Raw genomic sequence first — 25,595 nt, forward strand, 5'->3', positions numbered from 1 at the left:
TAGGAGACGACGTGATTAACTGGAGTAAGCTTCCTTTGTCCTTAATGGGACGCATATCAATAATGAAAATGGTAGTGCTCCCCAGATGTTTGTTTCTGTTCATGACCATCCCATTGGTTCTCCCCAAATCATTCTTTGCACGACTGCAGCAGCAGATGACCAAGCTGGCCTGGGCGGTCAGGCAGCCGCTTGTCAGGTGGATGATACTCACTATGCCATATTCTATGGGGGTCTTGGAGCCCCGGATCTAGAGGCATACTACCGTGTGGCTCAGGCGGTACATCTGCACACTTGGCTACATGGGGACCGGAACATACCGCATGTCCGCATGGAGACTCTCTTTGCAAGCTCTAACTCACTCCCACATACGATCTTCCAATCGTTGGATCGCAGAACGGGCATATTGGACTCTGTTACAGCCACGAATCTTGTATGGCATAGCCTCTTACAGATGCAAAATGGCATGCTGCTATATTCGCCGGAGAAGCCAGTGGACTGGGCCAGATGTTTGCCCCCGCTTAAGGAGAAGGGAGTAGTTATTGCCTTACAGAACTGAACATAAAAATGGCGGGTGATCTATTCATTGACGGGATTGCAAAGATATGGGAACAGGCCCTGGGAACCTGTGACGCACCCCCACTCCTGACACAATTCTAGTTCCACAGGGTGCACTGCGCTCTCAGTGACCTGCTAGGCGGGGACATGGCAGAACCCCCTGAGGTTCCTGAGCTCACATATGTCCTTAAAACTGCTTCTCCCCGGAAACTGCTGTCCAATCTATATAAACTAATGCAAGCGAGCACACAACACACATACACTAATACGCATTAGCATGGCAGACTGACTTAGACACTGTTTTGGATGATGACACATGGCGATATTGCTGTACGAACACTAAGAAAGTATCACTCAATGGCCGACATGGACTGGTTCACTTCAAATTCCTAAATCAGGTGTAATACACCCCAGCTAGACTCTGCAGATATGGCTTGAGAGATTCTGCGCGCTGTGAGAGGTGCAGTGCCCCAGATGCAGACTTTCTACACCTCGCTTGGCAGAGCCCCGGCGTCTGGGACTTTTGGAAAAAAAAATTCACTGATATTAGTGAGCTGACGGAGGTTGTCATCACACCTGACCGCCTTGGTGGCCCTATTAGGATACACCAAGAAGCTGCAGAGGGCGATCAGGTGTCTGGTTGACATGGGCCTGCTCTGGGCCTGCCGGGTGCTGGTTTGTTGCTGGATGAGACTGAGAGGTCCACTGCCCACTCCTAAGCGCTGGGCGCATGACATGCTCTATTGCTGCACACAATCTGAAAATTATAGTGAGCTACAGCCCCCCTACTAGCAGATCCAAGAACTTCTGGGGCCTGTACCAAACTTACTTGACTAACAGAGAAGGGACCGACGGGGCAGCAGAGTAATAGTGCACTGTGTGCTATAAAGAAGGATGGGACTGGGCTGGTACTCTGAGTGATGCCTTTGTATTGCTGTTACGCACTGCACAGATTGTCTCTTACCAGAAGTATAATTTGCAAATACCGTTGAGCGCCGCCCGCCCTGCTATGGCTTGTTGGCTAAATGGTTGTGTATATTCTTGTAAGAAGGATGCAATGATACCGTGCACGCAGAGGAAGCCAGCAATGTCAGATGGGGGAGGGGGGATTTTGAGCGGGACTGTTGTTTTATAATGAAGATCTCAATGTAAACTCAATAAAGAAATTAAAAAAAAAAAAAAGATGAGAGGACAACCACAATCTTCACCATATAACACGAAAAGTATTAGGTACAAAGGACATAATAGTCCTTAAAAATAACAGACATTCCCCAAAATATGGCCTCAATTGAGTGCAGAGGCATGTACAAAAAAGTCACAATCGGCGCTTGGATTTCTGTGTACATACGATTCAATGAATGTATTGTAATATTGTGCGAAAGGAACCACGAGATCCCAACAGAGGCTGGAAAGAATGGCACAGCATGAGAGAACAGAAACGCTAGCAGGATTTAAAAGTAAGCGCTCAAACAAGCTCCCTGGTTGGACATAAAACAAGATCCGAAGATGCCAGGGAAAAAGTTATGCCACATAGGCAAATAAAAACCAACATTAAACCAATGTTAGTTTCCCATATGAGCTGACCAGAAATGGAGCGTTTCGCTTGCGCCGTGCCACTTGCCTTAATGTAATCCAATTGAAACAGTCTCGTGCATTCCTTTAGCACGGCGCCACTTACCTTATGTTATTCCAAAAATGAACGCAGGAAACTGCAAGCGTGACGATAGTGCGTGCATAAAAATATCTGAATCGGCTCCTCTTCCCAATTAGTTGAGATTGTTTTATCTTCTCGTTTCCATGAAGAGTTCATCAACAAGACAACAGGAATTCAGCAGCAAACAGGTGCGAACGCTCCTTCCTGGTTTTTGCCAAATCATTATCAAAATGAAAATGAAGACGTAAGTGTTCAAATTCCAGTGTTTATTGGAGCATCCACATACAAGATAGACTGGTACCAACTGAATAGGAACAGCAGCCTAGAACGTGGAAAGCCATCAGTATGATGAAGCTCAACCGATGAACACAAAGAATGACAACAATAAGGTACGTAATACCTTTGGCAAAGAAACTTGGAATTAAGAATACTTAGAATGCTATGTATAAGGAAGCTAATACTAGCTACCACAAATGCAAAGGTGCTGCTATCCGAGCGCTGATTCAGGGGAGACGGTCTTTATAATCCACTTTGAAACCTATTCACCTTAATCCTAGCTTAGGGGCTAAGGCCCACATGCATCAATATTGGCATTTGCAAATTCTTATTTGCGAAAAATAGCGAATCGCAAATAAGAATTCGCAAAAGCCTATGCATCATTTTTCTTGCAAATTTTAAGCGATTCGGTAAAAATCGCACTTTTTACCGATTCGCATGAAATTTGCGATTTTTCAATTGCGAATTCGCAATTCCCATTCATTCCTATGGGCTAAAAGTCCTATAGGAATCAATGGGAATTGCGAATTCGCAATTGAAAAATCGCAATTCATGAATGCATTTCAAGGGTGGAGAGGGGGGGTCCAATGACCCCCCCCTGCACCCATGAAATGTACTTTTCAGTACAAGTTACATACACACATGTCCTTAAGACATGTGTGTCTGTAATTGAACAGTTTAAAAAAAGCAATTTTAAGCATATTTAAACCATTTCGCAAATTACCAAGAGGTTCAACCTCGTGGTAATTTGCACTTCCAGTTTCAAATATCGCAATTTTTAAAAAAATTATGCATTGCAAATTTGCAATTCCTTAAAAGCAATCGCATTTTTGGAATTCGGTAAAAATACCGAATTACTCAAAAATGCTTGCTGCATCCCAAAAACATATTTAGGAAGTGCAAACGGCCGAATTTACCGATTCGCACCGTTTGCACTTCCTAAACACGTTGATGCATATGGCCCTAAGGTTCTTAATTATGATGACGACTCACAACTTCTGTTCACTTATGAAAAAGGTGAGCCTTTTGATGAAAACCAAATATATTTGTGTCTGAGTGCCATGTTTGATTGGTTCCGTGGGAACCAATTATCCTGCAATTCCACGAAACCTGAAATAATTTTTTTCGGTCACACCCCAGATGATGAATAGCGGAAATGGTGGCCATCGGATCACCCAGCTCCTTCTAGTCCTGTCACTACGGTCAAGAACCTGGGAGCGATGATGGACTCAGATCTCTCTATGAAGACACAGGTGCAGTCAGTGGCTGGTATGTGTTTTAGGATGCTAAAAATGATGAGGAATTTCCTACCTTTGCTACCATTGGCCCATAGAAAGACAGTGGTCCAGGCCTTGATAATGTCTTCGCTGGACTATGCCAATGTACTCTACTTGGACATCCCTGAGTATTTACTGAGCCGTCTTCAGGTTGTTCAGAATTCAGCCGCCAGAGCTGTGTCCATGGTTGGGCCTAGAACCCACATGACGAATCATCTGAAAACACCTCACTGGCTATCAGTAAGGAATAGAGTCGCTTTTAAGTCGCTTGTGTTGGCCTTTAAGGCTCTTCATAACAGTGGGGATCAGTATATCAGGAAAATAATCTTGCCCTATATTCCAGCCAGGGCCCTAAGGTCATCAACCCAACATCTGCTGTGGGTGCCTAAATTTTGCTTGGCCAGGAAGGGCGGACGCTCCTTCCAGGTGGTAGTGAGCAGAATGTGGAACAGGCTCCCTTTGTCTTTGAGACAAGAAGCAGCACTCCTGAGCTTTCGACTCCAGCTGAAAACCTGGCTGTTCCATCAATAATTGAGTTTGCGTATGAGTAGGAGTAAACGTTGGTTTCTCTCTTCTGGATCTTTTGTTTAACTTTCCTCAGCGCCGGGACACTCCTTCGCATTCTGTTATCAAATTCATCGTTGATTCTTTTAGAGAAGTTCCCTGGGGTTTTTCCCTTCCTCACTAATACAGCTCTGGCAGTTTTTTGTTACCACCCCGCAGGTATTCAGTGACAATCCCTGAATTTAAATACATATTGGCAAAACCAAGTGGCCTGGCTTTAAAGGACTAATGCCTGAAAACTGTAAAGTTAAGAATGATGGTCCATTCGTTGTTGGTAACTTCATGAATATTTATTAAAGTTACAAGTTACAGGAAATAAAGTACATAAATGAAGAACCCCACCAGGAGCAGTCTGAATGTCGCTCTGCCCTTAACCCAACTGACTCAAAGCTTACTCACATTCCAATCCCAAACATTCCAACACACACGTAACCAGGCTGAGCATCACATTACATCATCTCTCTTTTTTTTAATAATGAAAAGGAGAACTGAGATGACAGGTTGAGCATCACATTACATCATCTCTCTTTTTTTAATGATAAAAGGAGATGAGAAGATAAAATATTGAGTGGGAGAAACAATGAGGAAGACTGGAGAAACAAATGAAAGTCTGAAGGCACTAAAGATAAGAAAGACTGAAGGCACTAAAGACGACTCAAACACCCATCTCCCTTTTTCCGAAAACAAACAACCAAAGCACTCCCACGACAAGAACAGGAAGCGACTCAGGTACAAAAATCTTGAAAGCTGGCCGGGCCGACATGAAAAAAATACAAGAGTACAAACTGGAAATAAAGCATGACACCATGTAACATGTGAAAAAGCACAAATGGGTATAAAGGACATTAAATAAATGGGGACACACCACATAAGTAGATGTGGGGACACACCAAAAACAGTATACACACAAAGAAATGTGTACAAAAATACGAATGTATGTTAAACGCATTAAATAGATGGGAACACATCACCAAAATACACCCCATAAAAACAGTATGACATTAAATAGATGGGGACACACCACACAGATGAGGAAACACCACATAAGTAGATGTGGGGACACACCATGATGTGGGGACACACCATAAAAACAATATAACACACAAAGAAACGTGTGGAACAGTACGAATGCGTGTTAAACACATTAAATGGATGGGGACACACCACATAAGAAGATGTGAGGACGCACCATAAAAACAGTACAACATGTGCATAAATTGCAATACATGAAATGTACCTGAGAAGCTTAAAAGCTTGTACCAGTGGAGCTTAAAAGCTTGGTGTGGTTAGCAGTACACTGACGAATGCATTTGCATTTCTAAATGACCACATGTAATAATGTAATGATGGGAAGTCCACACGTAGAGTAGTATTTAATGATGCTTTATTCCAAGATGTAAAGGGAGACCCCACCAGGAGCATCCAACATGGTGCTCAGCCCAGCCAACTGTAATCTGTCAGGCAGATCACCAACATTCTGTTACATGCATCACATTAACATTCTAATGGAGGTAGAGAGGGAAAGCATAGGGAATGACAAGATACTACAGTAACGTTTAAACCATAAATTTTAAGAACAGTGCACTGTTGAATGCATTTGCATTGGTGCGTAGGAGAATGCATTGCATCTCAAGAAACAACATGTAATAAACCACAAATTTTAAGAACAGTGCACTGATGAATGCATTTGCATTGGTGCATAGGAGAATGCATTGCATCTCAAGAAACAACATGTAATAAACCATAAATTTTAAGAACAGTGCACTGATGAATGCATTTGCATTGGTGTGTATACAAGTGCATTTGCACTGGAGACTAACCATCAAATCATTTCATTTTATACATGCCTATATGCGAATCACGAAAGGCTTAAAGTAAAATACTTATTGAAATCACCGTAAAATTCAAATCATTAAGAACGTATGAATAATGTAACTGTAAATATAATGTAAGTGTAAAGCAGATAAAGGTAATAGCATCCTCATAAAAGAGGTAACACTTAACAGAACTTTCGACGTCTGCATTATCAATCTCTAATTCACATCATCATCAAAGTGCAACGATGGAAAATAACCATTAGGTGGCAGTGTTGTGACAAATAAAAGTATTGTACTTTGATAAACAGCAGATCGAGGTGATGAGTTTCCAGAGAAAACGACTCCAGTACTTGTGGAAAAACAATGGATAGAAGTTCTGTTCAATAAAAATGAATGAATTGCAGCTCGTGTATTTCTTTGAAGAAGTGCTCTCAAGCGTGAAGGGAATCCAATGATTGATGAGCTGTCACTGGTGTTATCTGATTTCAGGAGTGCGTGAGCTTAATTGCTCTCAGAAACTTTGAAAACTGAACAAAAATTGCAGAGCACGTATTTCCTTGAGCTCGTGAACTTCAAACTGTATGCGATAAAGCTAATCGTATTTCATGTTCATAAATTGCGCGTTGCTGGGCAACAGTTTAACAATGCCTGAACACTTCCTGACAGATGGAGGCACGCACAGGATTACGTGATGACGTGCAAGAGAAGTCGTCACAGTGTAAGTAAGGTTTGATGCGTGGAGATGCCTCGCGCTGACTTCGAAAGAGGCAAATATCAACGGTAAGAGCGCGAGCAATATCTATTGCTCTTAACTTTTAACATATTAGTAAAGTATAATTAAGAAAATTCTCACGTTAAACACTTGACGCACTGCTGCTGAAGAAAATGTAAAACTCCCTTCCGCCTGCTGCTGAAGTAAAAGGAACACTCTTTTCTTCACTAAAAAGAGCAGGTCAGGAGAAAGCAGAAAACAAACAGTTGTACTCCGGTTGAGAGTCCCTCGTTCAGTTTTCTTGTCATCATGCCGGTCAGTGAAAGGGTTGTTGCACCATCATGCCGGTCAGTGAAAGGGTTGTTGCACCAGAGCACTCAGAAGGTGGCAGGACGGTGTTGACAGGCAGCTGGCGCTTTATAGTTGCAGGTGATCGGTCTCGAAGGAATTGGTATGCCGAGAAACCAGTAGTTTAATTTTAGCCGCTTCCAAAAATACACCTCACTGCCCTCGAGAAACTCTTTATCGGCAATAAGAGTCCTGTTTCAAACTATTACAGCTTTAAAGTTCAGATAAACGCTGCTATGAAAATAACTGGCACTTACTTCTAGGGCGACCGGTGAGAGGTCACTGGTGGGGTTCTGGGTGCCAGTACGCTTGATCTGTTTTGAAGGTTTCTTGCTGCAAAGTTCTTTATCTTAAGTTTCTATTTTCAATCCGTTTTTTTTTTTAACAAAAGTCTTCTTTGAAATTGACACGGAGGTCCGTTTTAAACCCGTCGCCAGATGTAAAGTTAAGAATTATGGTCCATTCGTTGTTGGTAACTTCATGAATATTTATTAAAGTTACAAGTTACAGGAAATAAAGTACATAAATGAAGAACCCCACCAGGAGCAGTCTGAATGTCGCTCAGCCCTTAACCCAACTGACTCAAAGCTTACTCACATTCCAATCCCAAACATTCCAACACACATGTAACCAGGCTGAGCATCACATTACATCATCTCTCTTTTTTTAATAATGAAAAGGAGAACTGAGATGACAGGTTGAGCATCACATTACAAAAACACAGGTACGTGAATTTGTGCATGCATGTGCTTGCATTTTTTAGCATATTACAGCCAGATTTGCCAAAGCTTGTATTGCTGTGCTTTTTCTGCTGCTGGTAAACACACGAGATCGGAAAAGTATTCACTATATTTATCTACCCTCCTTTCCATCGAAGGCCTGTATGGAAAAAGGTACTGATTTCTGATTAATCCCGCGCCTGGAGTTATATCCAAGGGGATTCGAGCTGTTAGGTCTTCTGATGTAACACCTGTCTCCTAATTACTACCTGTCCCTCTTAGCAAATATATTACTGGCAACTGGCATGGCAAAATGAACATTCGCATTTCTTTTGGAAAGCAAAACATGATCATATATGATCTATAGTAAAACATCATAACAAAAATGAACAATAAAAGCAAAGCACTACAGTTCTGTGAAAAGCATGAATGGCTTCTGTTGTGCATCATTTTAAGAGGCCAGTCTTGTGTCCAATCCCTGCAGATATTTTCATCAGTCAACAGTCCGTCTGCAGATGGTTTGCACTCTGTTCTGCAATGAACAGTAACACCTAGCATAAAACACTATGGGCCGGATTCACAAAGGTAAAATCAGACGAAAGTCTAACTTTACAACTTTCGGTAGTACTCGTAAATGCCCTTGGTGGATAGCGAAAGTCGTAAAGTTCAACTTTTGCTATTCACAAATGACATTTACGAGTAGTAAATGTCCTTTGTGAATACCAAAAGTCATAAAGTTAGACTTTCGTCTCAGTTTACATACGTGAATCGGACCCATCGTGTTCACTGATGCGTTATTCAGCTGATGTTATTTTTGTAAAATGACATTAAGGTAAATTCCCTGATGCACATGATATATAATCTTTATGTAACAGGATATGCATTCTGTGTTACACAGTGCACCACAGTATGCAACATGTAAGCGGTGCTCAATTTGTTAAAAAGATAAGTGCAAGGGCGCTCGTCAGGAGGCCACTGCAGTTTGCACCCCACATTGCCCCTGCCATGCTGCCAATCCCAATGCAGCATTTTGGCTCAGATCCCTTATCACTAAATAAATGCACAGAATGAGCAAGGAGTGGTGTGAGTGAGCAGCTAGCCTCATACCATGCATATTATATGCACAGCACTGAATAGGCTGTAACTCTAATATAGTTAAGCGCAGAACGTGCTGTAATTTTTATTGAACTAGCCTGAATAGAGGTTGTTCGTCAAGTCCTTCACGTGTATACTCTGAACTACAGTACTCCATAAATCATGTTTACTATCACTTCCATTGCAATGTGCACTTGTTCTGTAAATAGCATCAGTTTACACAAAAATAGCAGACTGTGGCCCAGATGTAGGTAAATCTGATTTACCGACTCTAGAATAGCAGCAGACCTCACATGGAAGAAGAGAGGAGTTAGGAAGAGCAAGCTAGCTGAAAGCTGTGAAATAGTAAAAATGCTGCAGATTACCTAGTAGTGTGAAATGACACATGGGGGCCCATTAGGATGGCGGGTGGATTGCCCCCGCCAGGCTGGCGGTAGCCACCGCCGGCCTGGCGGGGGCAATCCACCCGCCATCCTATCCAGAATGACCCCGCCATATTAGCAAGGCTGGGGGGTGCGCAGCGGTCGGAAAGACCGTCCGCCGCTTTTCCGCCCCGGTCACCTTGCAACCGGGGCTGAGGTCTAATATGGTGGCGGTGTCTAATAGACACCGCCAGCCATATTAGCATGGGCTTGCAGAGATGCCTTTCCGGAAAGGCATGCTGCCTTCACTTTGTGGGCCCCCTGCGGGCCCCTGGAGTGAAGGAGAGATGGGGGTGCACAAGGGGGGTACCTGTGGTTCCCCCCTGCATTTGCATAAACAAAGCGGCAGGCACCGCACGGTGCCTGCCGCTTTGTGTATGCAAATGTATACAAGCATTTTTAGCATTGTGGCGGGCGGTGCTGGGTGCACCGCCTGCCACAATGTTAAAAATGCAGGATGCGCCCGCCACAGTGGAGGGCGCATCCAAATACCCCCCACGGGACCCCCACTCTTATGGCTGGCGGTCCCTCCACACTACAGGATGACGGGCGGACTTGGACCACAAAACCCTTTTACTCTATGGTGAGCTACACAGCAAGGAATCAGTGATCCCTCTTTGTTTGTCCACTTAAAAGAAAATATTGAAATGTTACACCTATTTAAAGATATGAAGATGACAGCTATGGATTTGTCTTCTGAAGAATGTTTCAATTTGTTAGTTCGACTGAGATATACAGTTGTCCATTGTTTGGCTACAAATGCTCATTTCTTTTTAAGCTACCTTTCTTAATTATGTTGCTTTTATCCCATTGGATATGTAGTTTGATTATATGAAATAATTTGTCAGTATAACTTGAAAAGATGTGCCACAAATGGAAGTAGCACATCGACAACGTTTGACTTTGACATGTATTGTACATATGATGGTGATGTATGGCCACTCATACTTCACAAACCTGCATCTAAATCAAAAGTTCTCTGTCAAAGAGCCCCCTCAAGTGGCCCATTGGGCATAGCAGCACTGGCCCAACAAGTAGCTGCTCTTTGATCAAGCATGACACCCATTTGGATGTGTGAGGGCCATTGCTCCTGCTCTCAGTTCACTACCGACCTTATCTCTGTTGCAATTTTCACTTCTCTTGATAGGAACTGCATACTCTTACTGATTGACACAGATTATTTACCCGAAGCTGATCATTCTGGTAATTCTTGAGCACCAAACTACAAATCCGAACTTCAACTACTGTGTGTTGATTCCAAGCTGCAGTTCTTTTAACATGGACTGTCAACAAACATTTCAGGTAGATTTTATACCCGAGTATATCGTTCAGCAAATCTCTTAGCACAAAACTACAAATCTGAATACTAGCAATAGTGTTTTGAACACGAGAAACCATAAATCAACCTAAACTTAGTTTTTAGAGCTGAATCTTTATCCCAACAGACCATTTGAGTAATTTTTGAGTGTGAGATCCATTATTTCCTGTTATTTTGCTGTAAATTTCTTGCAATTAAGCCCACCCCTAGTGCTTACCTATTTCTATTCTTGATGCCAATGTTACTACTGCCCTGACAATAATAAATTAAATGTGACTCTACATATGTTTGTCAAGCTATCTGCACTCCTAATTTTGATTCACCTGTAAATATGGATTTGCAAATCACATGTTAATGAAAATATAGATAACCCTGCAGAGAGTTTTTCAGAAAAAAGTTCATAACAGTGCAAAATTCACAGATCACCTACCTTTGAAATTAACTCCTTTCAGTAGTTCTGTTGAGTCTCAACATATAATCATCAGCATAGTTTCCTTAATGTATTCATATTAAAAATGGATTCCATATACTTATTAATGTGATTACAAGCCATTATAATAACTAATATCTGTATTATTTTACATACAGCTACCTTATGAATTTAATGGGACCATTTAATGAAAAAGCTGAGGAACTAATGGAGGTACTTGCAGAAAAAGCAGATGGACATAAAGAAGTCAAAATGCATGATATGATGAGCAGGCTGGCCCTTGATGTCATTGCAAAGGTATCAGTCATTTTTAATGCTGGCTATAAACACATTGGAATGTAAAGCAGTACTAAATTATAGAACAGTGATGAGTGTTCAATTTCGATGAAAAAAGACAAACAATGTGAATATCAGTATCACCAAATCCAGGAAGGATACGGATATCAATTCTTTACCTTCTTTTTGCAATATTTTTATATTATGTGAAATAACACCTCTTGACTTGCAATGCCTTTTAACCACCCAGAGGAGATGACTATGGACTGGGCCCTCAACCTGTTGGTCATTTTAATAGCAAATCACTATGACTGCCTTTTTAGGGGGATCATCAGGTTTGTGCCTGCTCAGGGTTGCGATGCACTGCAAATCACGTTCCTTCACCAGTTATAAGCTGAATGTCAATTAAATTAGAGCAATCCCATTAGGAATCAATGGAGAAACCAGGAAGGGAATAGTAAGAGAGGAGTGATAGCACCCCCATAGAATGAATCAAACTTTCCGTACTGGTAGGAAGGCAATCTAGGATAGAGCACTAATATTGCTGTGTAACAGAGGGGCACACAATCAAAGTACACTATAATTTACAAATCAGAAGATTTGGAGGAAGCAGAAAATGGATGGACGGATGTGCAGCTTGGAGGGTCAAGGTAATCAGTGTGTAGGTAAACTATATATATTTAAAAAAAAAACATTTTTATTGTTTTGTCCACATAATAAAACACATAACTGGCATGTCATCATCAAGCAACGTCCCCGTCCTCCCAGCCCCACATCCCTTCCATTTTCGTCAGATTGCAATGTCCCAACAACATAATACAAATGTTCTCTTCATAGAAGGCTGCCTCACAGTTCCACCCACCCTCTTAATTACCTTCAGCATGTCCTCCCTTAGCTAGTCAGCATGGATAAGCTCATGCCCCCTCAGAGACCTCCGTCTAAGCCATGATAGCGTCTCCATTTACTCCATACTCTATGGAATTTCTTTGGGTAATCTCTTGCTCTGTATGTGACCCTTTCAGTTGCCATGTACATGTCGAGACCCCTCCGCCACTCCTCCAACTGGGGTGTATCAGGCGCACCCAATTTCCTAGCTAAGTCCCTTTTGGCCACTACTAGGGCCAACACTAGAAAGATTAGCAGTGGACAGGTCAAGTCCACATCATTAGTCATTCCCAAAAGGATGAGCTTCGGGTCTAATGGAATGTCTATCTCCAGCACCTCACTCAATTCGGCGGTGATCTCCGCCCAATAAACCTGAATCCTTGGGCAGGACCATATTATATGTAGAAAACCCCCGTCCTCATGTCCGCAACGCAGGCAGCTAGGATCAGTTACTCTCCACATTTTACAGAGCAGTATCCTATCATAGTGCGCCCTGTGTAAGACCTTGAATTGGATCAGGCGCAAGCGGGATTTGATGGCCACTTCCCTAGGGTGCATCAAAACCACTCCCCAGTCAACATCATCCATCTCCTCTACGTCATGTTCCCATGTGGCTCAAAGACCCTCCAGTCTATCTGGTTTATTGTTCATGATCGTCTTGTAAGTCAGGGATACAGCTTTTTCAGGAATCTTTTCCTGTAGTAAGCGGCCCTCTAGCAGTGCGTATTCTGGGAGCGGCTCTTGTAATGTGACTTCCCCTCTCCAAGCATGTCGTAATTGTATGTACTTAAAAAACTGGGAGCTGTGTAGTCCAAAATCAGCCTGTAAGGAGGCAAAGGGTTTCAAATCTCCATTTTTGGCTACATCCCCCAGAGTGGGAATGCCGATAGCATCCCATCCCTTGAACGCCTTAAGCTTGCCAAGTTCTTTGAGCGAAGAGCATTCCCATAACGGGGCCTATGTGTCCACCTAGTAATATACGAAACTCTGTTCCATGCCCTCAGTGTGATCTCCGTAGCCGGTAGTAATCTGGTCTGACCCTTCCCCCCATATATGTAATGTAGGCATGAATGTGCGCCCATGGTGTGCCTTTCCAGAGCATATGTGGGGTGTGTGGCAGACGCGTGTATCCAATCATTAATGGGGTGAGATGTTCTGCCCAGTAGTAGGCCTCAAGGTCTGGAAGGGAAATCCCACCATCATACTGGTTGCCAATGCCACTCTATGGTGTTTTCCCAACCAGAGGTAGGACCGGAGCTCCGCCTGGATATCCCGAAAGGTCTGAGGTGGGACTGGGGAGTATTCATTTTGGAAGGCATAGAGGAATTTTGGGAGTGAGATCATTTTAAACATAGCTGCCCGCCCAAGTATTGTCAAGGGGAGCGTTTGCCACCTACAGGCGTCAAGCTTGAAGTCACCTATGACCCGGTTAATGTTACGTTCGTAGGAGAGGGCACTGTCTGTAGTGATAAATATCCCTAGATACTGGAATCCATCTTCGCCTGTCTGTAGTCTCTGTGGCATCTAGAAACAGTCCGTCCGACCTCAGGGGTCATATAGCGTCGATTTGTGCCAGTTGATCTGATATCCCGACTTAGCGCCATATCTTGCCAACTCATCAAACAGCGCCCGTATTGTGGTCTTTGGTTGCGTGACATATAGCAGCACATCATCCGCATACAATGATAGCTTCTCGCCCTGTGCATCTGCCGGTCCCACCCGGAACCCCGTAATCCTCTCATTTTGTCTTACAGCGCAGGCCAGCACCTCGATAGTCAAGGCAAAGAGCAGGGGCGATAGGGGACACCCCTGACGTGTTCCCCGCTGGATGGGAAAGGCCCTCGACATCGTCCCATTAACCATTACTCGGGCACCAGGGTCTACGTAGAGTATTCCAATTTTGGGCCTATATTTGGGTCCGAAGATCATGCGTTCCAGCACTCCATCTAAAAAGGATCAATTGATAGTATCGAAAGCCTTTTCTGCGTCTAATGACAGGAACCAGTGTGGCTCTGTTCTGCCTTCCACCTCATGGAGCCAATTATGTGTTCTTCGCAGGTTTTATCTAGTCGCCCTTTCCGGGATGAACCCCGTCTGATCTTGATGGATCAACCCCGGGATGACCTTTCTCATACGAAGAGCCAGTATCGTGGCATATATCTTCGCTTCCGCATTCAACAATGATATGGGACGATATGATGCGCAGTCCTCCACCTGTTTCCCTGGTTTATGGATTGGAACGATCGTGGCCTGCCTGATGTCCGGCGGGAACTGTCCCTCTTCCTCTGCATCTCGGAAGAGGCCCTGTAGGTGTCGGGTCAGGAGGTCAGCCATCTTCTTGAAAAACTCCGACGGGAATCCATTGGGGCCCGGGGATTTCCCCACTCGAAGTTTAGTCAGCGTCACCCTGACTTCTTCCTCTGTGATATCGGACTCAAGGTCTATTCGGCCAGTGTCTTCGAGAGTTGGAAGGGTGATGTCTGACATGTATTGCAATGCTTCCTGTTTGGATCCCAAATCACGAGCCTTATATAGGGTTTCGTTGTAGCCAGCAAATGCGTCAGCTATCCCGGCATCGGCTGATATCCAATCGGCTTGACCCACACGTAGCCTGTCTACCCAGCGTTCATCTCTCTCTTTCCTGCTAAGCCATGCCAAGAGTTTGCCAGTTTTATCTCCCACGTCGATGGAGAGTGGCCAGTGCCTGCGTCTTAGCCTCCCCCGTCACCAGTTGTCTGTACTGGGCCTGTGTATCTGTAAGGCATTGTTGGGTCCTCGTATCCCTAGTGCGTAAGTGTTCGGTCTCTAGCTGTAATATTAATTTCTGGATCTCTGACTGTCTCTTTTTCCTAGCCTCTGCCAGTCTACATTGAGCCCTATCTCTAAGCACTACTTTAAGTGCCTCCCATAGCACCACCCGGGAGTCCACGGTCCCTATATTTTACGCTAGATATACCTTCACGTCAGCTCTCAGCCCCTTTAAAATGTCCGGGTCTTGCAAATCTCAAGCTGAGAGTCTAAGGATTGCGGGGCTTCCTTCTTTCGCCTACCAATCTGTACCGCCAGGGGTGAGTGGTCAGATATCCCTCTGGCATAATATTCTGCTGAGTCTGTCACCTGTAGTGCCTGTCTCGCCATAAAGATGTAGTCCAGGTGGGAGTAGACTTTGTGCTCTCCCAAGAAGAAGGAGTACGCCTGTGTGTCTGGGTTTAGCCAGCGCCACACATCTAGAAGGCCCAGTGTCATTATAACTTTGGCTAACGGAGTCGTAGTGTGGGGTCTGTCTCGGTCACCTGTCCTATCAACAGCCGTATTCATTACGTCGTTAAAGTCCCCCCCCAATGATTTGAGTCATGTCTGAGGTGTTGAGGATGATGTCTGACACTCCCTTCAAAGTTGCCGCCTGCAGTTTAGGCGGAGCATAGGCGGAGATAAGAGTGTATTCTCTCCTACCCCATGTCCCTCTCACTCCTACATATGTACCCTGGCTGTCACTCCAGACCTGTGCCACTTTCATTGTTTTTTTTTTAATCAGTATTGCTACTCCCCTGGATCCCGATGTAAACCCTGCATGTGCTAGAACCTTATACTGACCCCACGCCAGGAATGCGCACTTAGGGCCCGATGTAGGTAAACTCCAATTTACCACTTCTTAAATACCGAATCATACCGATTCGGTATTTAAGAAGTGGTAAATTGGAGGGGGGAGATGTGGGTATTTCAGAATCGGTAAATACCGAATCTGTAAGATTCGGTATTTACCGATTCTGTAAATACCGAATCGGTATCCCCCATTGATTCCTATGGGCCTTGAAGCCCTTAGGAATCAATGTGCATTACCGGATCGGTATTTACCGATTCGATAATTACCGATTACTGCAAGGGTGCAGGGGGTGTCACTTTGACACCCTCTAGCACCCCCAATACTGGCTTGTGTGCCATGTGGCACACAGACATGCCCTAAGGGCATGTCTGTCTGTCACATGGCATAGGTGTGCATGCACACATGTGCATGCACACCTGGATTCGGTATTTTAACACCCAATTGGATTGGGTGTTAAAATACCGAATCTGAAGGGCCTGTGGGACTGAAAGTAGTCCCACCTACATCCCGATTTTTTAAAATCGGTAAACTTACCGATTCGGTATTTTTCCGATTCGGTAATTTTACCGAATCAGTAAAATACCGAATCGGAGAAAAAAAGGTCCCCTACATCTCAAAAGGCCAAATACCGGTCGGAAACGGCCGAATTCGGCCGTTTCCGACCGGTATTGGCCACCTACATCGGGCCCTTAGTGCCTTGCAGGTGTGTTTCTTGAAGGAATATCACGTCCGCCTCGGACCGTTTGACATAATTATTGACTAGGCCTCGCTTGATCCTGCAACCCAGTCCGTTTACATTCCATGTCATCACCTTAATGCCACCCCTATGGCCAGTATCTCCTTCAGGGCTCCCCGACGTCTGGTAGAGTGTGCTAGGTAATATCGGAAACCTGCTGACTGATTGCGGAGGAGTGTGGCGCTCCGTGTACTTGTCTGCCTGACTAGTGTATGTATTTCTCATGTTGCGAAACCCCTTCCCCCCTCCCATCCAACTCTCCCCAACGCCCTCCCCCTCCCTCCATGTGCCATCCTCTGCGTGTTTAATCCGATGCAAAAACATTCCCCAACATTCCCTCTCCCCCCCCACCCTACCTTCCTCCCCCAACAGGCCCACCTTCTACCACCCTTTGCGATAGGCCGTATTGGCAGGAAAAGGTCTGTCGTCCTCCCAATTATCTCCCTCCCCTGTAGATCTACCCCATCTCGTTAATCACACAATGGTCAAAGCGACCAAGCACTCCAAAGTTCACAGCGTTGGATATCAGTTCTCTATAGGAAGAAGATATAACAATAAAAAAAACAACAATCAAAAAGGAAACAGTTTTAAACCCAAGAAATAGGGGTGCGTGTGAATCACTTGCGTGCATCCATACGGTCTAGCCGATATCGTGTTCATCCACCATCCTGCCAAGTCAAGTGCCACGGGGAACAGTCTCGCCCGGCGGGTCTGGTCCACCCGCGTCAGGCCCATTCTCGAGTTCTTGGATGGCCATTACCAGCGGGTGAAGCGACTGGTCTTCTCCTTCCTCAGCCCCGGTCACTTCACCTCCCGTTTCACTCTCCATCTCCGTACGCTCCTCTACAGCAAGAGCGCTGAACCTAGATCCTGATGGACCGCCAAGCCGCGGGGAGCCAGAGTATCTCCCCGTCCTTGGGGACCCATTCTGCGACGGATACGGCGTCGCTTGCGTCCTCCTTAGTCCCCGTGATCTATGTCTTCTCCATGGCTGCACTTGCTTCCACAGGTTTCCAACTACTGGGTCCGTCCTTGACGTGGTCGTCTCATTCCCCTCTCGCCTGCGGAGGGGTGGGCGTTCCTCTAACCATTGCCATGCATCATCTGGATGGACGAAAAAGTATGTTTTGTCCTTATATATGACCCTTAACTTCGCTGGAAAGAGGAGCATGTATTGTATTTTCAGTTCTCTGAGTTTAGCCTTTACAGTGTCAAAGGAGCGTCGAGCTTTCTGAACCTCGGCTGTAATCGGGGAAAATCATTATTTGTGAGTTCTCAAATCGAATCTCTCCCAATTGCCTGGCTTCTCGGAGAATCAGGTCTCTGTCCGCAAAGTTCAAGAACCTCGCAATGATCGGTCTGGGCCTTCCCCCCGCCAGCGGCTTGGCCATGAGCGCTCTGTGTGCCCTTTCAATGATGAAGCAATCTGAGAAGCGCGCCCGAACGCCGCCATATCGTTCCCCTCGATTCCTTCTCTAAAACTCACAAAACGGAGGTTGTTCCGCCTTGCCCTATTTTCCGCATCGTCCACCTTCCATAGGAGCTGTTTGTGGGCCACCTGTAAGTCTTTAAAGTCCTTCCGGAGGCCGTGTATGACATCCTCTGCTTCCCCCAGCCTCGTCTCCGCCGTGGTGACCCTCTCCGTAAGGTTTCGGAAGTCCTGCCGCAGTAGGTTGACCTCCATCCCCACCTCTCCGATCTTCACTTCAAGGGCCGCTCTGGACGCCTGGATATCTGCCCTGGAGGCCTGAATCAGACTCATCAGAAGAGCAGTGTCCGAGTTCGATCCCGTCGCGTCTCCGCCACCATTCGGATGAGCCACTGCAAATTTGTCTGAGGCCTTGCTTCTGTGCCTTCGCGGCCGCCTCCTTCTTCCCCATGGTGGACTGACTTCTCTGTCGCGGGAGAGAAAGTTTAGAGTCCAAGGAACGAGTATGCGTTTGCAGGCCACTTCTGCCCTCCACCGTGTTTACGGAGTGGGAACCCAGCAGGACACCCGAGGGGAGCACCAACAGACCCAAGGGAGGAACCCAGTGGACGAGGGCCTCAGGCCGCAGTTATTGTTGTCTGGGCGCGATGAGCCGGAGTAGTGGTGGAGCCGGGAAGACCAGCTAGGTCGGGTCCGGGGGGGTATCTCAGTGGGGGGGGGGCCTCCGAAGGGCACGCCGTCCGCCTCTATGCGACAGCAGTACACGCCCGTTCCCAAGCCTCCACCCTGCCTGGACCGGCCCTCTGGAGATTATGGGCACGGGGTAGAGGGAACGGGACGTGCAGCGACATAATAGGACCCCCTCTCCGCTTGTCCCCAAACCTGCTGTCTCCCACCGATCTATGAGCCGCAGCGGGGTCAGCCTCCGCCTGTCCGGGGCGCGCTGCGGCTCCGGGTGTCTGCAGACCGGAGCGGCTCTTCACGCCGCTGTGGCAATAGCGGCCGTTCCGTCGTGGGTCGCAGTGGGTCCCTCTGCCTCTGTCCAGATGTCAGGTCTTGGCAGGGGCCCGGATCCGGGGGCATCCCTTCCTCCAGGCCTCAGCGCCGCTCGGGGGGGAGGGACAGGCGGGTGACTCACCACTCCGGCTCCTCGCCTCGGCAGAGTCCGGGCAGGTCCTGATGGGGCAAAGGATAGCTCTGGGGCAGCTTCGAGCCCCAAGGATGGTCAACACCACCGACCGTAACTCCACAGCCTTCAGGCGGCGTCCAGGCCCGCGCCCCGGATCAATCGCCAATCCTACGCGGCCACCGCCATCTTCAAACCGGCTTCAGCTCCGGATCCGGGTGCTGTTTTTGGGTGACTTTGGCGTTCCCGCGGCTCAGGATTGAGGGCGGAGGTAGCCGTCGTGCTCCGCTAGGTATCCAGCACAGTTTATGGCGTTTTAAAAGTCGGTGAATGCAGTCAGCGATGTCGGATTAAGTCGGCTAGCCGGAGCTGGCGCAGAGTGCGACTCACTCGGCCATGCTGCTAGCCACGCCCCTGTAGGTAAAATATTTTGTTGGAAATTTCAAATTATACAATTATCGAGTCCTGAATATCGTCAGTCTGAAACATCGACTGCAAGAATATCGTAGTCAAGAATATCAATACAAAAAATATAGTTGTTTGAAATATCGATTTTTTAATCAGTGTTATGTATTTTAGTATATGTTTGAAAAGTATGTGATGTATAAGTGTTGTTGATGTTTTTTATTATATGTGTTAAATTTTTAGTAGTTATCAATTTCATTTTAATTACAATTCACGTTTTTTAGTTCTGTAGCGAGTTGTGGGTTTATAAGGGAATAGAGTGGGACATAATTTAATAATAATAAATTATTTATTTGTTTTATTTATAAATAGTTAATTAATTGAGATTTTATAGTGTTATTTGTAGGAATTCATTTGTTTTTAATTAATTATTAAGTTGTTGTTAATTCATATTAATTAATTAAAAATTAAATATGAAAATTGTGTAACTATTTCTAGGTGAGAGTTTTGGGGTTCATATAGGTAAAGGGTGGGAAGTTATTTATTTTTAATTATTTAATAATTAGTTGTTAATTATTATTATTTTATTCATTGAAAATTAAATATGGGAATTGTGTAATTAATTTTAGGCATGGGTTGTGGGGTTTTTAGGGGTAGCAGGTGGGACATTAATGATTTTTTTAGTGTTTTAATTTGTTCTTTATTAATCATATTTAATTGATAATAATTATGTTAATTATGGAAGTACATATTATTTTTGATGTGGGTTGTGAATTGTGTGGTGTTATAGGGTAGGATGTAAATAAAATACATGTATGTAATAATGTTTTTGTTTATAAATAATTTCTATCTAAAAAAATTTGTATGGAAAATATTTTTATTTTTTATTTACGATAATATTTGTAGGTATTTCTGTCATGTATTTAACTTTATTATAAGTTTTTATTTTTTCAATTATATATTTGTATTTAAATTTTTAACATATTTCTATTTATTTTTATTTATTTTTGTTTTAGAATATTTTTTGCTTTTAATATTTTGATTTTTTAATTTTGAATTGTAGTGGGAATAGTAATTTTATCCTCTGCAATCCAACACTTTCCCTACTGTTACACTCACTGGAGTGGGAATAGTAATTATTACCCCTCCGCTATCCAACACTTTCCCTACTGTTACAGTAATTTTTACCCCTCCGCTATCCTACACTTTCCCTCCTGTTACACTCACTGGAGTGGGCATAGAATTTTTACCTCTCCGCTATCCAACACTCTCCCTACTGTTGCACTGATTTGAGTGGGAACAGTAATTTTTACCCTTCTGCTATCCAACACTTCCCCTACCTTTGCCCTCATTGGAGTGGGAATAGTAATTATTACCCCTCTGCTATCCAACACTTTCCTTACTGCTGCACTTATTGGAGCGGGAATAGTAATTTTTATCCCTCCGCTATTCAACACTTTCCCTACTGTTGCACTCATTGGAGTTGGAACAGTACATTTTACCCCTCAGCTAACCAACATATTCCCTACTGTTGCACTCACTGGAGTGGAAATAGTCATTTTTACCCCTTTGCATTCCAACACTTTTTCTACTGTTGCTTTGATTGGAGTGGGAAATTTAATTTTAAATACTTCAATGTTTTAGGTGCAGGCTGTGGGGATTATAGGGGTAAAGGGTGGGAAGTAATGTATTTTTAATTAATTAGTTGTTAATTAATATTAATTTTTTTATTGAAAATTAAATATGGATATTAAGAGTTGAAAATGAATGGAAAGTTAGTGTGAGGCAAGATGGCCACCGAGACGCTGTAGAGGAAGGTCACGCCTGACTCTCCTCCTGATGGTGGTGTAATCGTTCTATGTGGTGCTCATCCCCTGGCTTGCTTTCTCAACTTATCAGCTCCATCTGCTACAGTCAGCTTTCTAAAGGATTAAACCGAGCCGAGCCGACACTGGGACAACACCGGAGAAAATACACCGGAGAGCTGACAGCTGTTGGACATTGGTTGCTGAACGTGATGTTTGGAATCTCTATTTTTTTTTGGCCTGTACGAGTAGAGGATTTTACTCAGCTAAAGGAAAAGACCCTATTTAAGATTATTTCCTTCTTAACAGCACAGTCTCTGTGGTCTGGGCGGGTTCATTGGAGGAACCTATCGAGGGTAATGGCTCCTAAGCTTTTGCAGTCTCCTAGGAAAACTCGCGAACGTGATGGATGGGGTAATGAAGAAGAGGACGCGCCCACAGACGACTCCGGCGCCCCAGCCGCTAACCTGAGAGGCAAAGCGAGATCAAAAGCGCAACAGAGACGGGAGGCTGCGAAGGAGACCAAAATGCGCAAGATTCGAGAAAAGGATGCGGAGAAGAAAAAGATGACGGCTTTGTTAAAGAAGAATAACGAGGTGCAGACTGTCGCCGGCGAGGTGGCAGGGAGAGAGATCGCACTTCGACAAACCACAATAGTGGAGACATTCTCACCTGTACTGAGTGCCCAGCCTGCTCCGCATCGGGTGTTCTTGGTTCCGACACTGGCATCCTTGTGCGGAGAGAAGCGGCGTGGCACGCTCACAGAAGCGGCTGAAGCAACTGGGGTAACTGAGGGAGTGAACCGCGTGGTGGAGCTCGTCAATCAAACTGAAATTACAGAGCCCTCGAGATCACCAGGGCTTTCTACAGACATGGTAGGGGGCGGGGCTGAGCAATTCAAGGAGAGAGAAGTACTTAACAATGAAATCATAGTTAAAGAGACAAAGGCACCTCTTGAACTATCCGGTGCTTGTGCTGATACAGACGTGAGTGAATTGAATGGGCATTCTAATGTAAGATCAGCGCCAGAACTGATTCAAGAGAACATAGTTGATGAAGAGGCAGCTCTCGACCTAGCCCTCGACCTAGTGAAATCAGGGGTCAAGAATCCTGTAAACGCAATCGCAAATGCAAATCATAAAACTGGCAAGAAAATACCAACTGTCTCAGGATCTATTCTGGCTTCCCCCAGCGAGGATGTCTTTTTCACAGGCAATGATGAGGCAGATGATGAGGATGAGAGCGAGAATAGTAGCTTGGAAATGGAGTCTGTCTCAGACTCAGAATTAGAAATATCAGCAGGTTCTGCAGTGGATACTGATTCAGAAATTAATGAGTCTGAATCAGATAGCATCTCATTTTCTTCGGATAGTGACACAGAGCCTATTGAGTTGGAGCAGGAGACAGTCCAAAAGGTCACAAAAAAACGAGACTAAAGACCGCTGCCATAGAGATGAAAAAAACAGTGTTGAACAGCAGACCCAAATGCAAGAGCAAAGTTAAAAATAACCCTAGATGTAAGAACCTGGCTAGAGCACCTCGGGGAGCTCCTGTGAAATCAGTTGTAAAAAAACTTGATTGGGACAATACACTGGAGAGCTGTGCACCGTCTATGGGGTGGCCTGAGAACACAGATATGGGTATCCACGAGGCTAACTCTCAGGGGCCTGAGGGGGGTGCCTCTAACTTTGAAGTCCTATTCTCTACCTTAAAGCAAATACAGGGTGAGGCTCGCGCTGAGAGTCAAAGGGCAAGCAGGCGAGCCAGACATGCAAATAAAAAAATACAAACTTCTTTGCATAAAGTTAATAAAATGTACAAAGAAATGGTCGGGAGAGTATCTGAGGTGGAGGTCAGAACGGGAAAATTGGAGGACGATTTCATCAAAATGCAGGACGCTAAGAGAGATCAGGATAAGACGACAGCGGACATGCTCTGGAAACTGGAGGATTTTGAAAACAGACAAAGGCGTAACAATGTCAGACTACTTGGGATACAGGAAGGAAAGGAGGGGGGCGACGCACGGAGGTTTGTTGTTGAATTATTAAAGGGTGCTTTCCCAGAGATGTCTTCATGGGACTGGGAGCATGAGGTACAAAGAGCACACCGGTTCCCGATGACGCGGAAGGAGACACAGGGTAAGCCCCGCGCAATATTATTCTATGTTGGGAACTTTTATTGCGTGAAGAGATAATCAGCAAGGCAAAACCCCAGGCAAAGCGTACCTATAAGGATGTTGTTTTCTTTGCCCGCCCTGACTTCTGCCACACCACCGTGGAAAGGCGGTGGCGGATGAGGCAGCTGATCACCCCCTTCCAGAATATAGGTTGTGAGGCTTACCTCATGTTTCCAGCACGACTGAAGATTGGTCTAAATGGAAACTTTAAATTCTTCTACTCTGAAATCATGGCACAAGAGTACCTCAGTTTTCTGCGTGAAACTAGAGGTCAACATAAGACACACCATATGGAGTCTGTGGGGCATGACGCGCAAGCAGTCGCTATCAGAGACATTCCCCGCAAGAAGCAGTAAAAAAAAAGAAAGAGACTAATAACATTATGCAGCAGTAGAATTCTATTGTATGTTTAAATATTTGGCTCTTGAGTTAAGATTGTATATTCCTCTTTCTGGGTCAGGGAGAAGGGTAGGTCTGTATTGGTGTTTTGGTGGGTATCATTAGTTCTAGGTTGGTAGCTGGGGTTTAACATTATCTTGGGGGGAGCACCATGAGTGGCATTTATGGTTTAAGAGAATCGGGGGAGGGAGGGCGTGACATCCTGTAGACATCGTCGGTCAGACATAGGTCCTTTGGACCTATTTGCCTGTAGGGGGGGTGGGTTTCTGTGGGAGGGTTGTCTGGGGTGGGGGAAGGGGGAGCAGGGGCAGGACACATGGTCATTGGAATTTGTCGGGATTATGAAGAACATGATTTGGAATGGAAGCATGAGTATGGTTACCGATCTGAAGGGATTGAGAATATAAAAATGGGAATCTGTGAAATAGATACAGCGAAGAATGAGTCTGGAAGTTTGGTAAATAAAAGTGAGCAGCCAGCGGGTAGTCCCTTAAACACTAGATATGTCTCTTAGATTTGTAACGTGGAACGTATGTGGCTTAAACGACGTCCAAAAGAGACAAAAGATAGGAATCCGATTGCGGCAAATGAATGTAGACTATGTATTTCTGCAAGAGATCCATATAATGAGCACCCAAGAGTTCTGTCTTAATCAGTTGGGGTTCCACTTAATAGCAAGGTCCCATCAAGGGACAAAAAACAGAGGGGTAGCTATTCTTTCAAGGAGTAAAAATGTGGTAATCGGGAAAAAACTAGAAGATCAATGGGGTAGGTGGGCCATGGTCGAGATCTTGATAGAGGGAGTATGGACAACATTGGTGGCGGTGTACGGCTCAACCCAGGATGATCCAGAAATTTTACAGTTCTTAGATAATGAGTTAGCAGCTTGGTCCCCTCAGGTTATTATAGGTGGTGACTTAAACATTAATGGGGCGGAAGGGCTGGGGGTAGGCTTGACCAGAAGTTATAAAGGTAGGAAGAAAAGAGTACATAAAGCCTTGGTTGATCTTTTAGAGAATAATACTCTGCAAGATGTCTGGGGCACAATTAGATCGGATCAAACAGGCTTTACATACTACTCCGCACCACATCGTATATGTGTCCGATTAGATTATTTCCTGATATCTAATGACTTAATAACCAGAGTAGAAATCGATAGGCTTCCACAAATTTTTAGCGATCACAACCCCCTAATATTAACAATGAAGCTAGAATGGAGAATAAGATTAAGTAGGGTTTGGACATTTGAAAGAGGGCTCCTCTTGGATAATAATTATATATTGCATATGTCCAAATGGATCAGTGAGTTCTTTGAGAATAATAGAGGGAGTGCCCCGGTGGGAGTTATATGGGATGCCTTTAAGGCGGGTGCTCATGGAGAGACATGCAGCTTTAGTGCTTATAAACGGAAAGCAGAACGACTTAGGCAAAGTGCCATAGAGAGGGCCGTCTCTGAGGCAGAGGAACAGTTTAATAAGTGTGTTATAATGGGTGAACCGACAGAACAATCAATCATAGAATTAATGAAAGCAAAAAGTGAAGCTGAGGATGACTTGGCAAATAAGGC

At 44.8% G+C, this 25,595-nt stretch overlaps 1 protein-coding gene across 1 annotated transcript in view; it reads left to right on the forward strand.

Annotated features, from left to right (window-relative positions):
* The window catches only part of LOC147690175 (cholesterol 24-hydroxylase-like), a 471,985-nt gene that overhangs the window by 141,949 nt on the left and 304,441 nt on the right, over nucleotides 1–25,595 (forward strand). The window contains exon 6 of the mRNA XM_086936649.1: nucleotides 11,346–11,484. Within this exon, the coding sequence (XP_086792775.1) occupies nucleotides 11,346–11,484 (139 nt within the window). The remainder of the gene's footprint in view (nucleotides 1–11,345; nucleotides 11,485–25,595) is intronic.

The sequence above is a fragment of the Lissotriton vulgaris genome, chromosome 9 (genome assembly GCF_964263255.1).
Source record: "Lissotriton vulgaris chromosome 9, aLisVul1.2, whole genome shotgun sequence".
Taxonomy (NCBI): Eukaryota; Metazoa; Chordata; class Amphibia; order Caudata; family Salamandridae; genus Lissotriton; species Lissotriton vulgaris.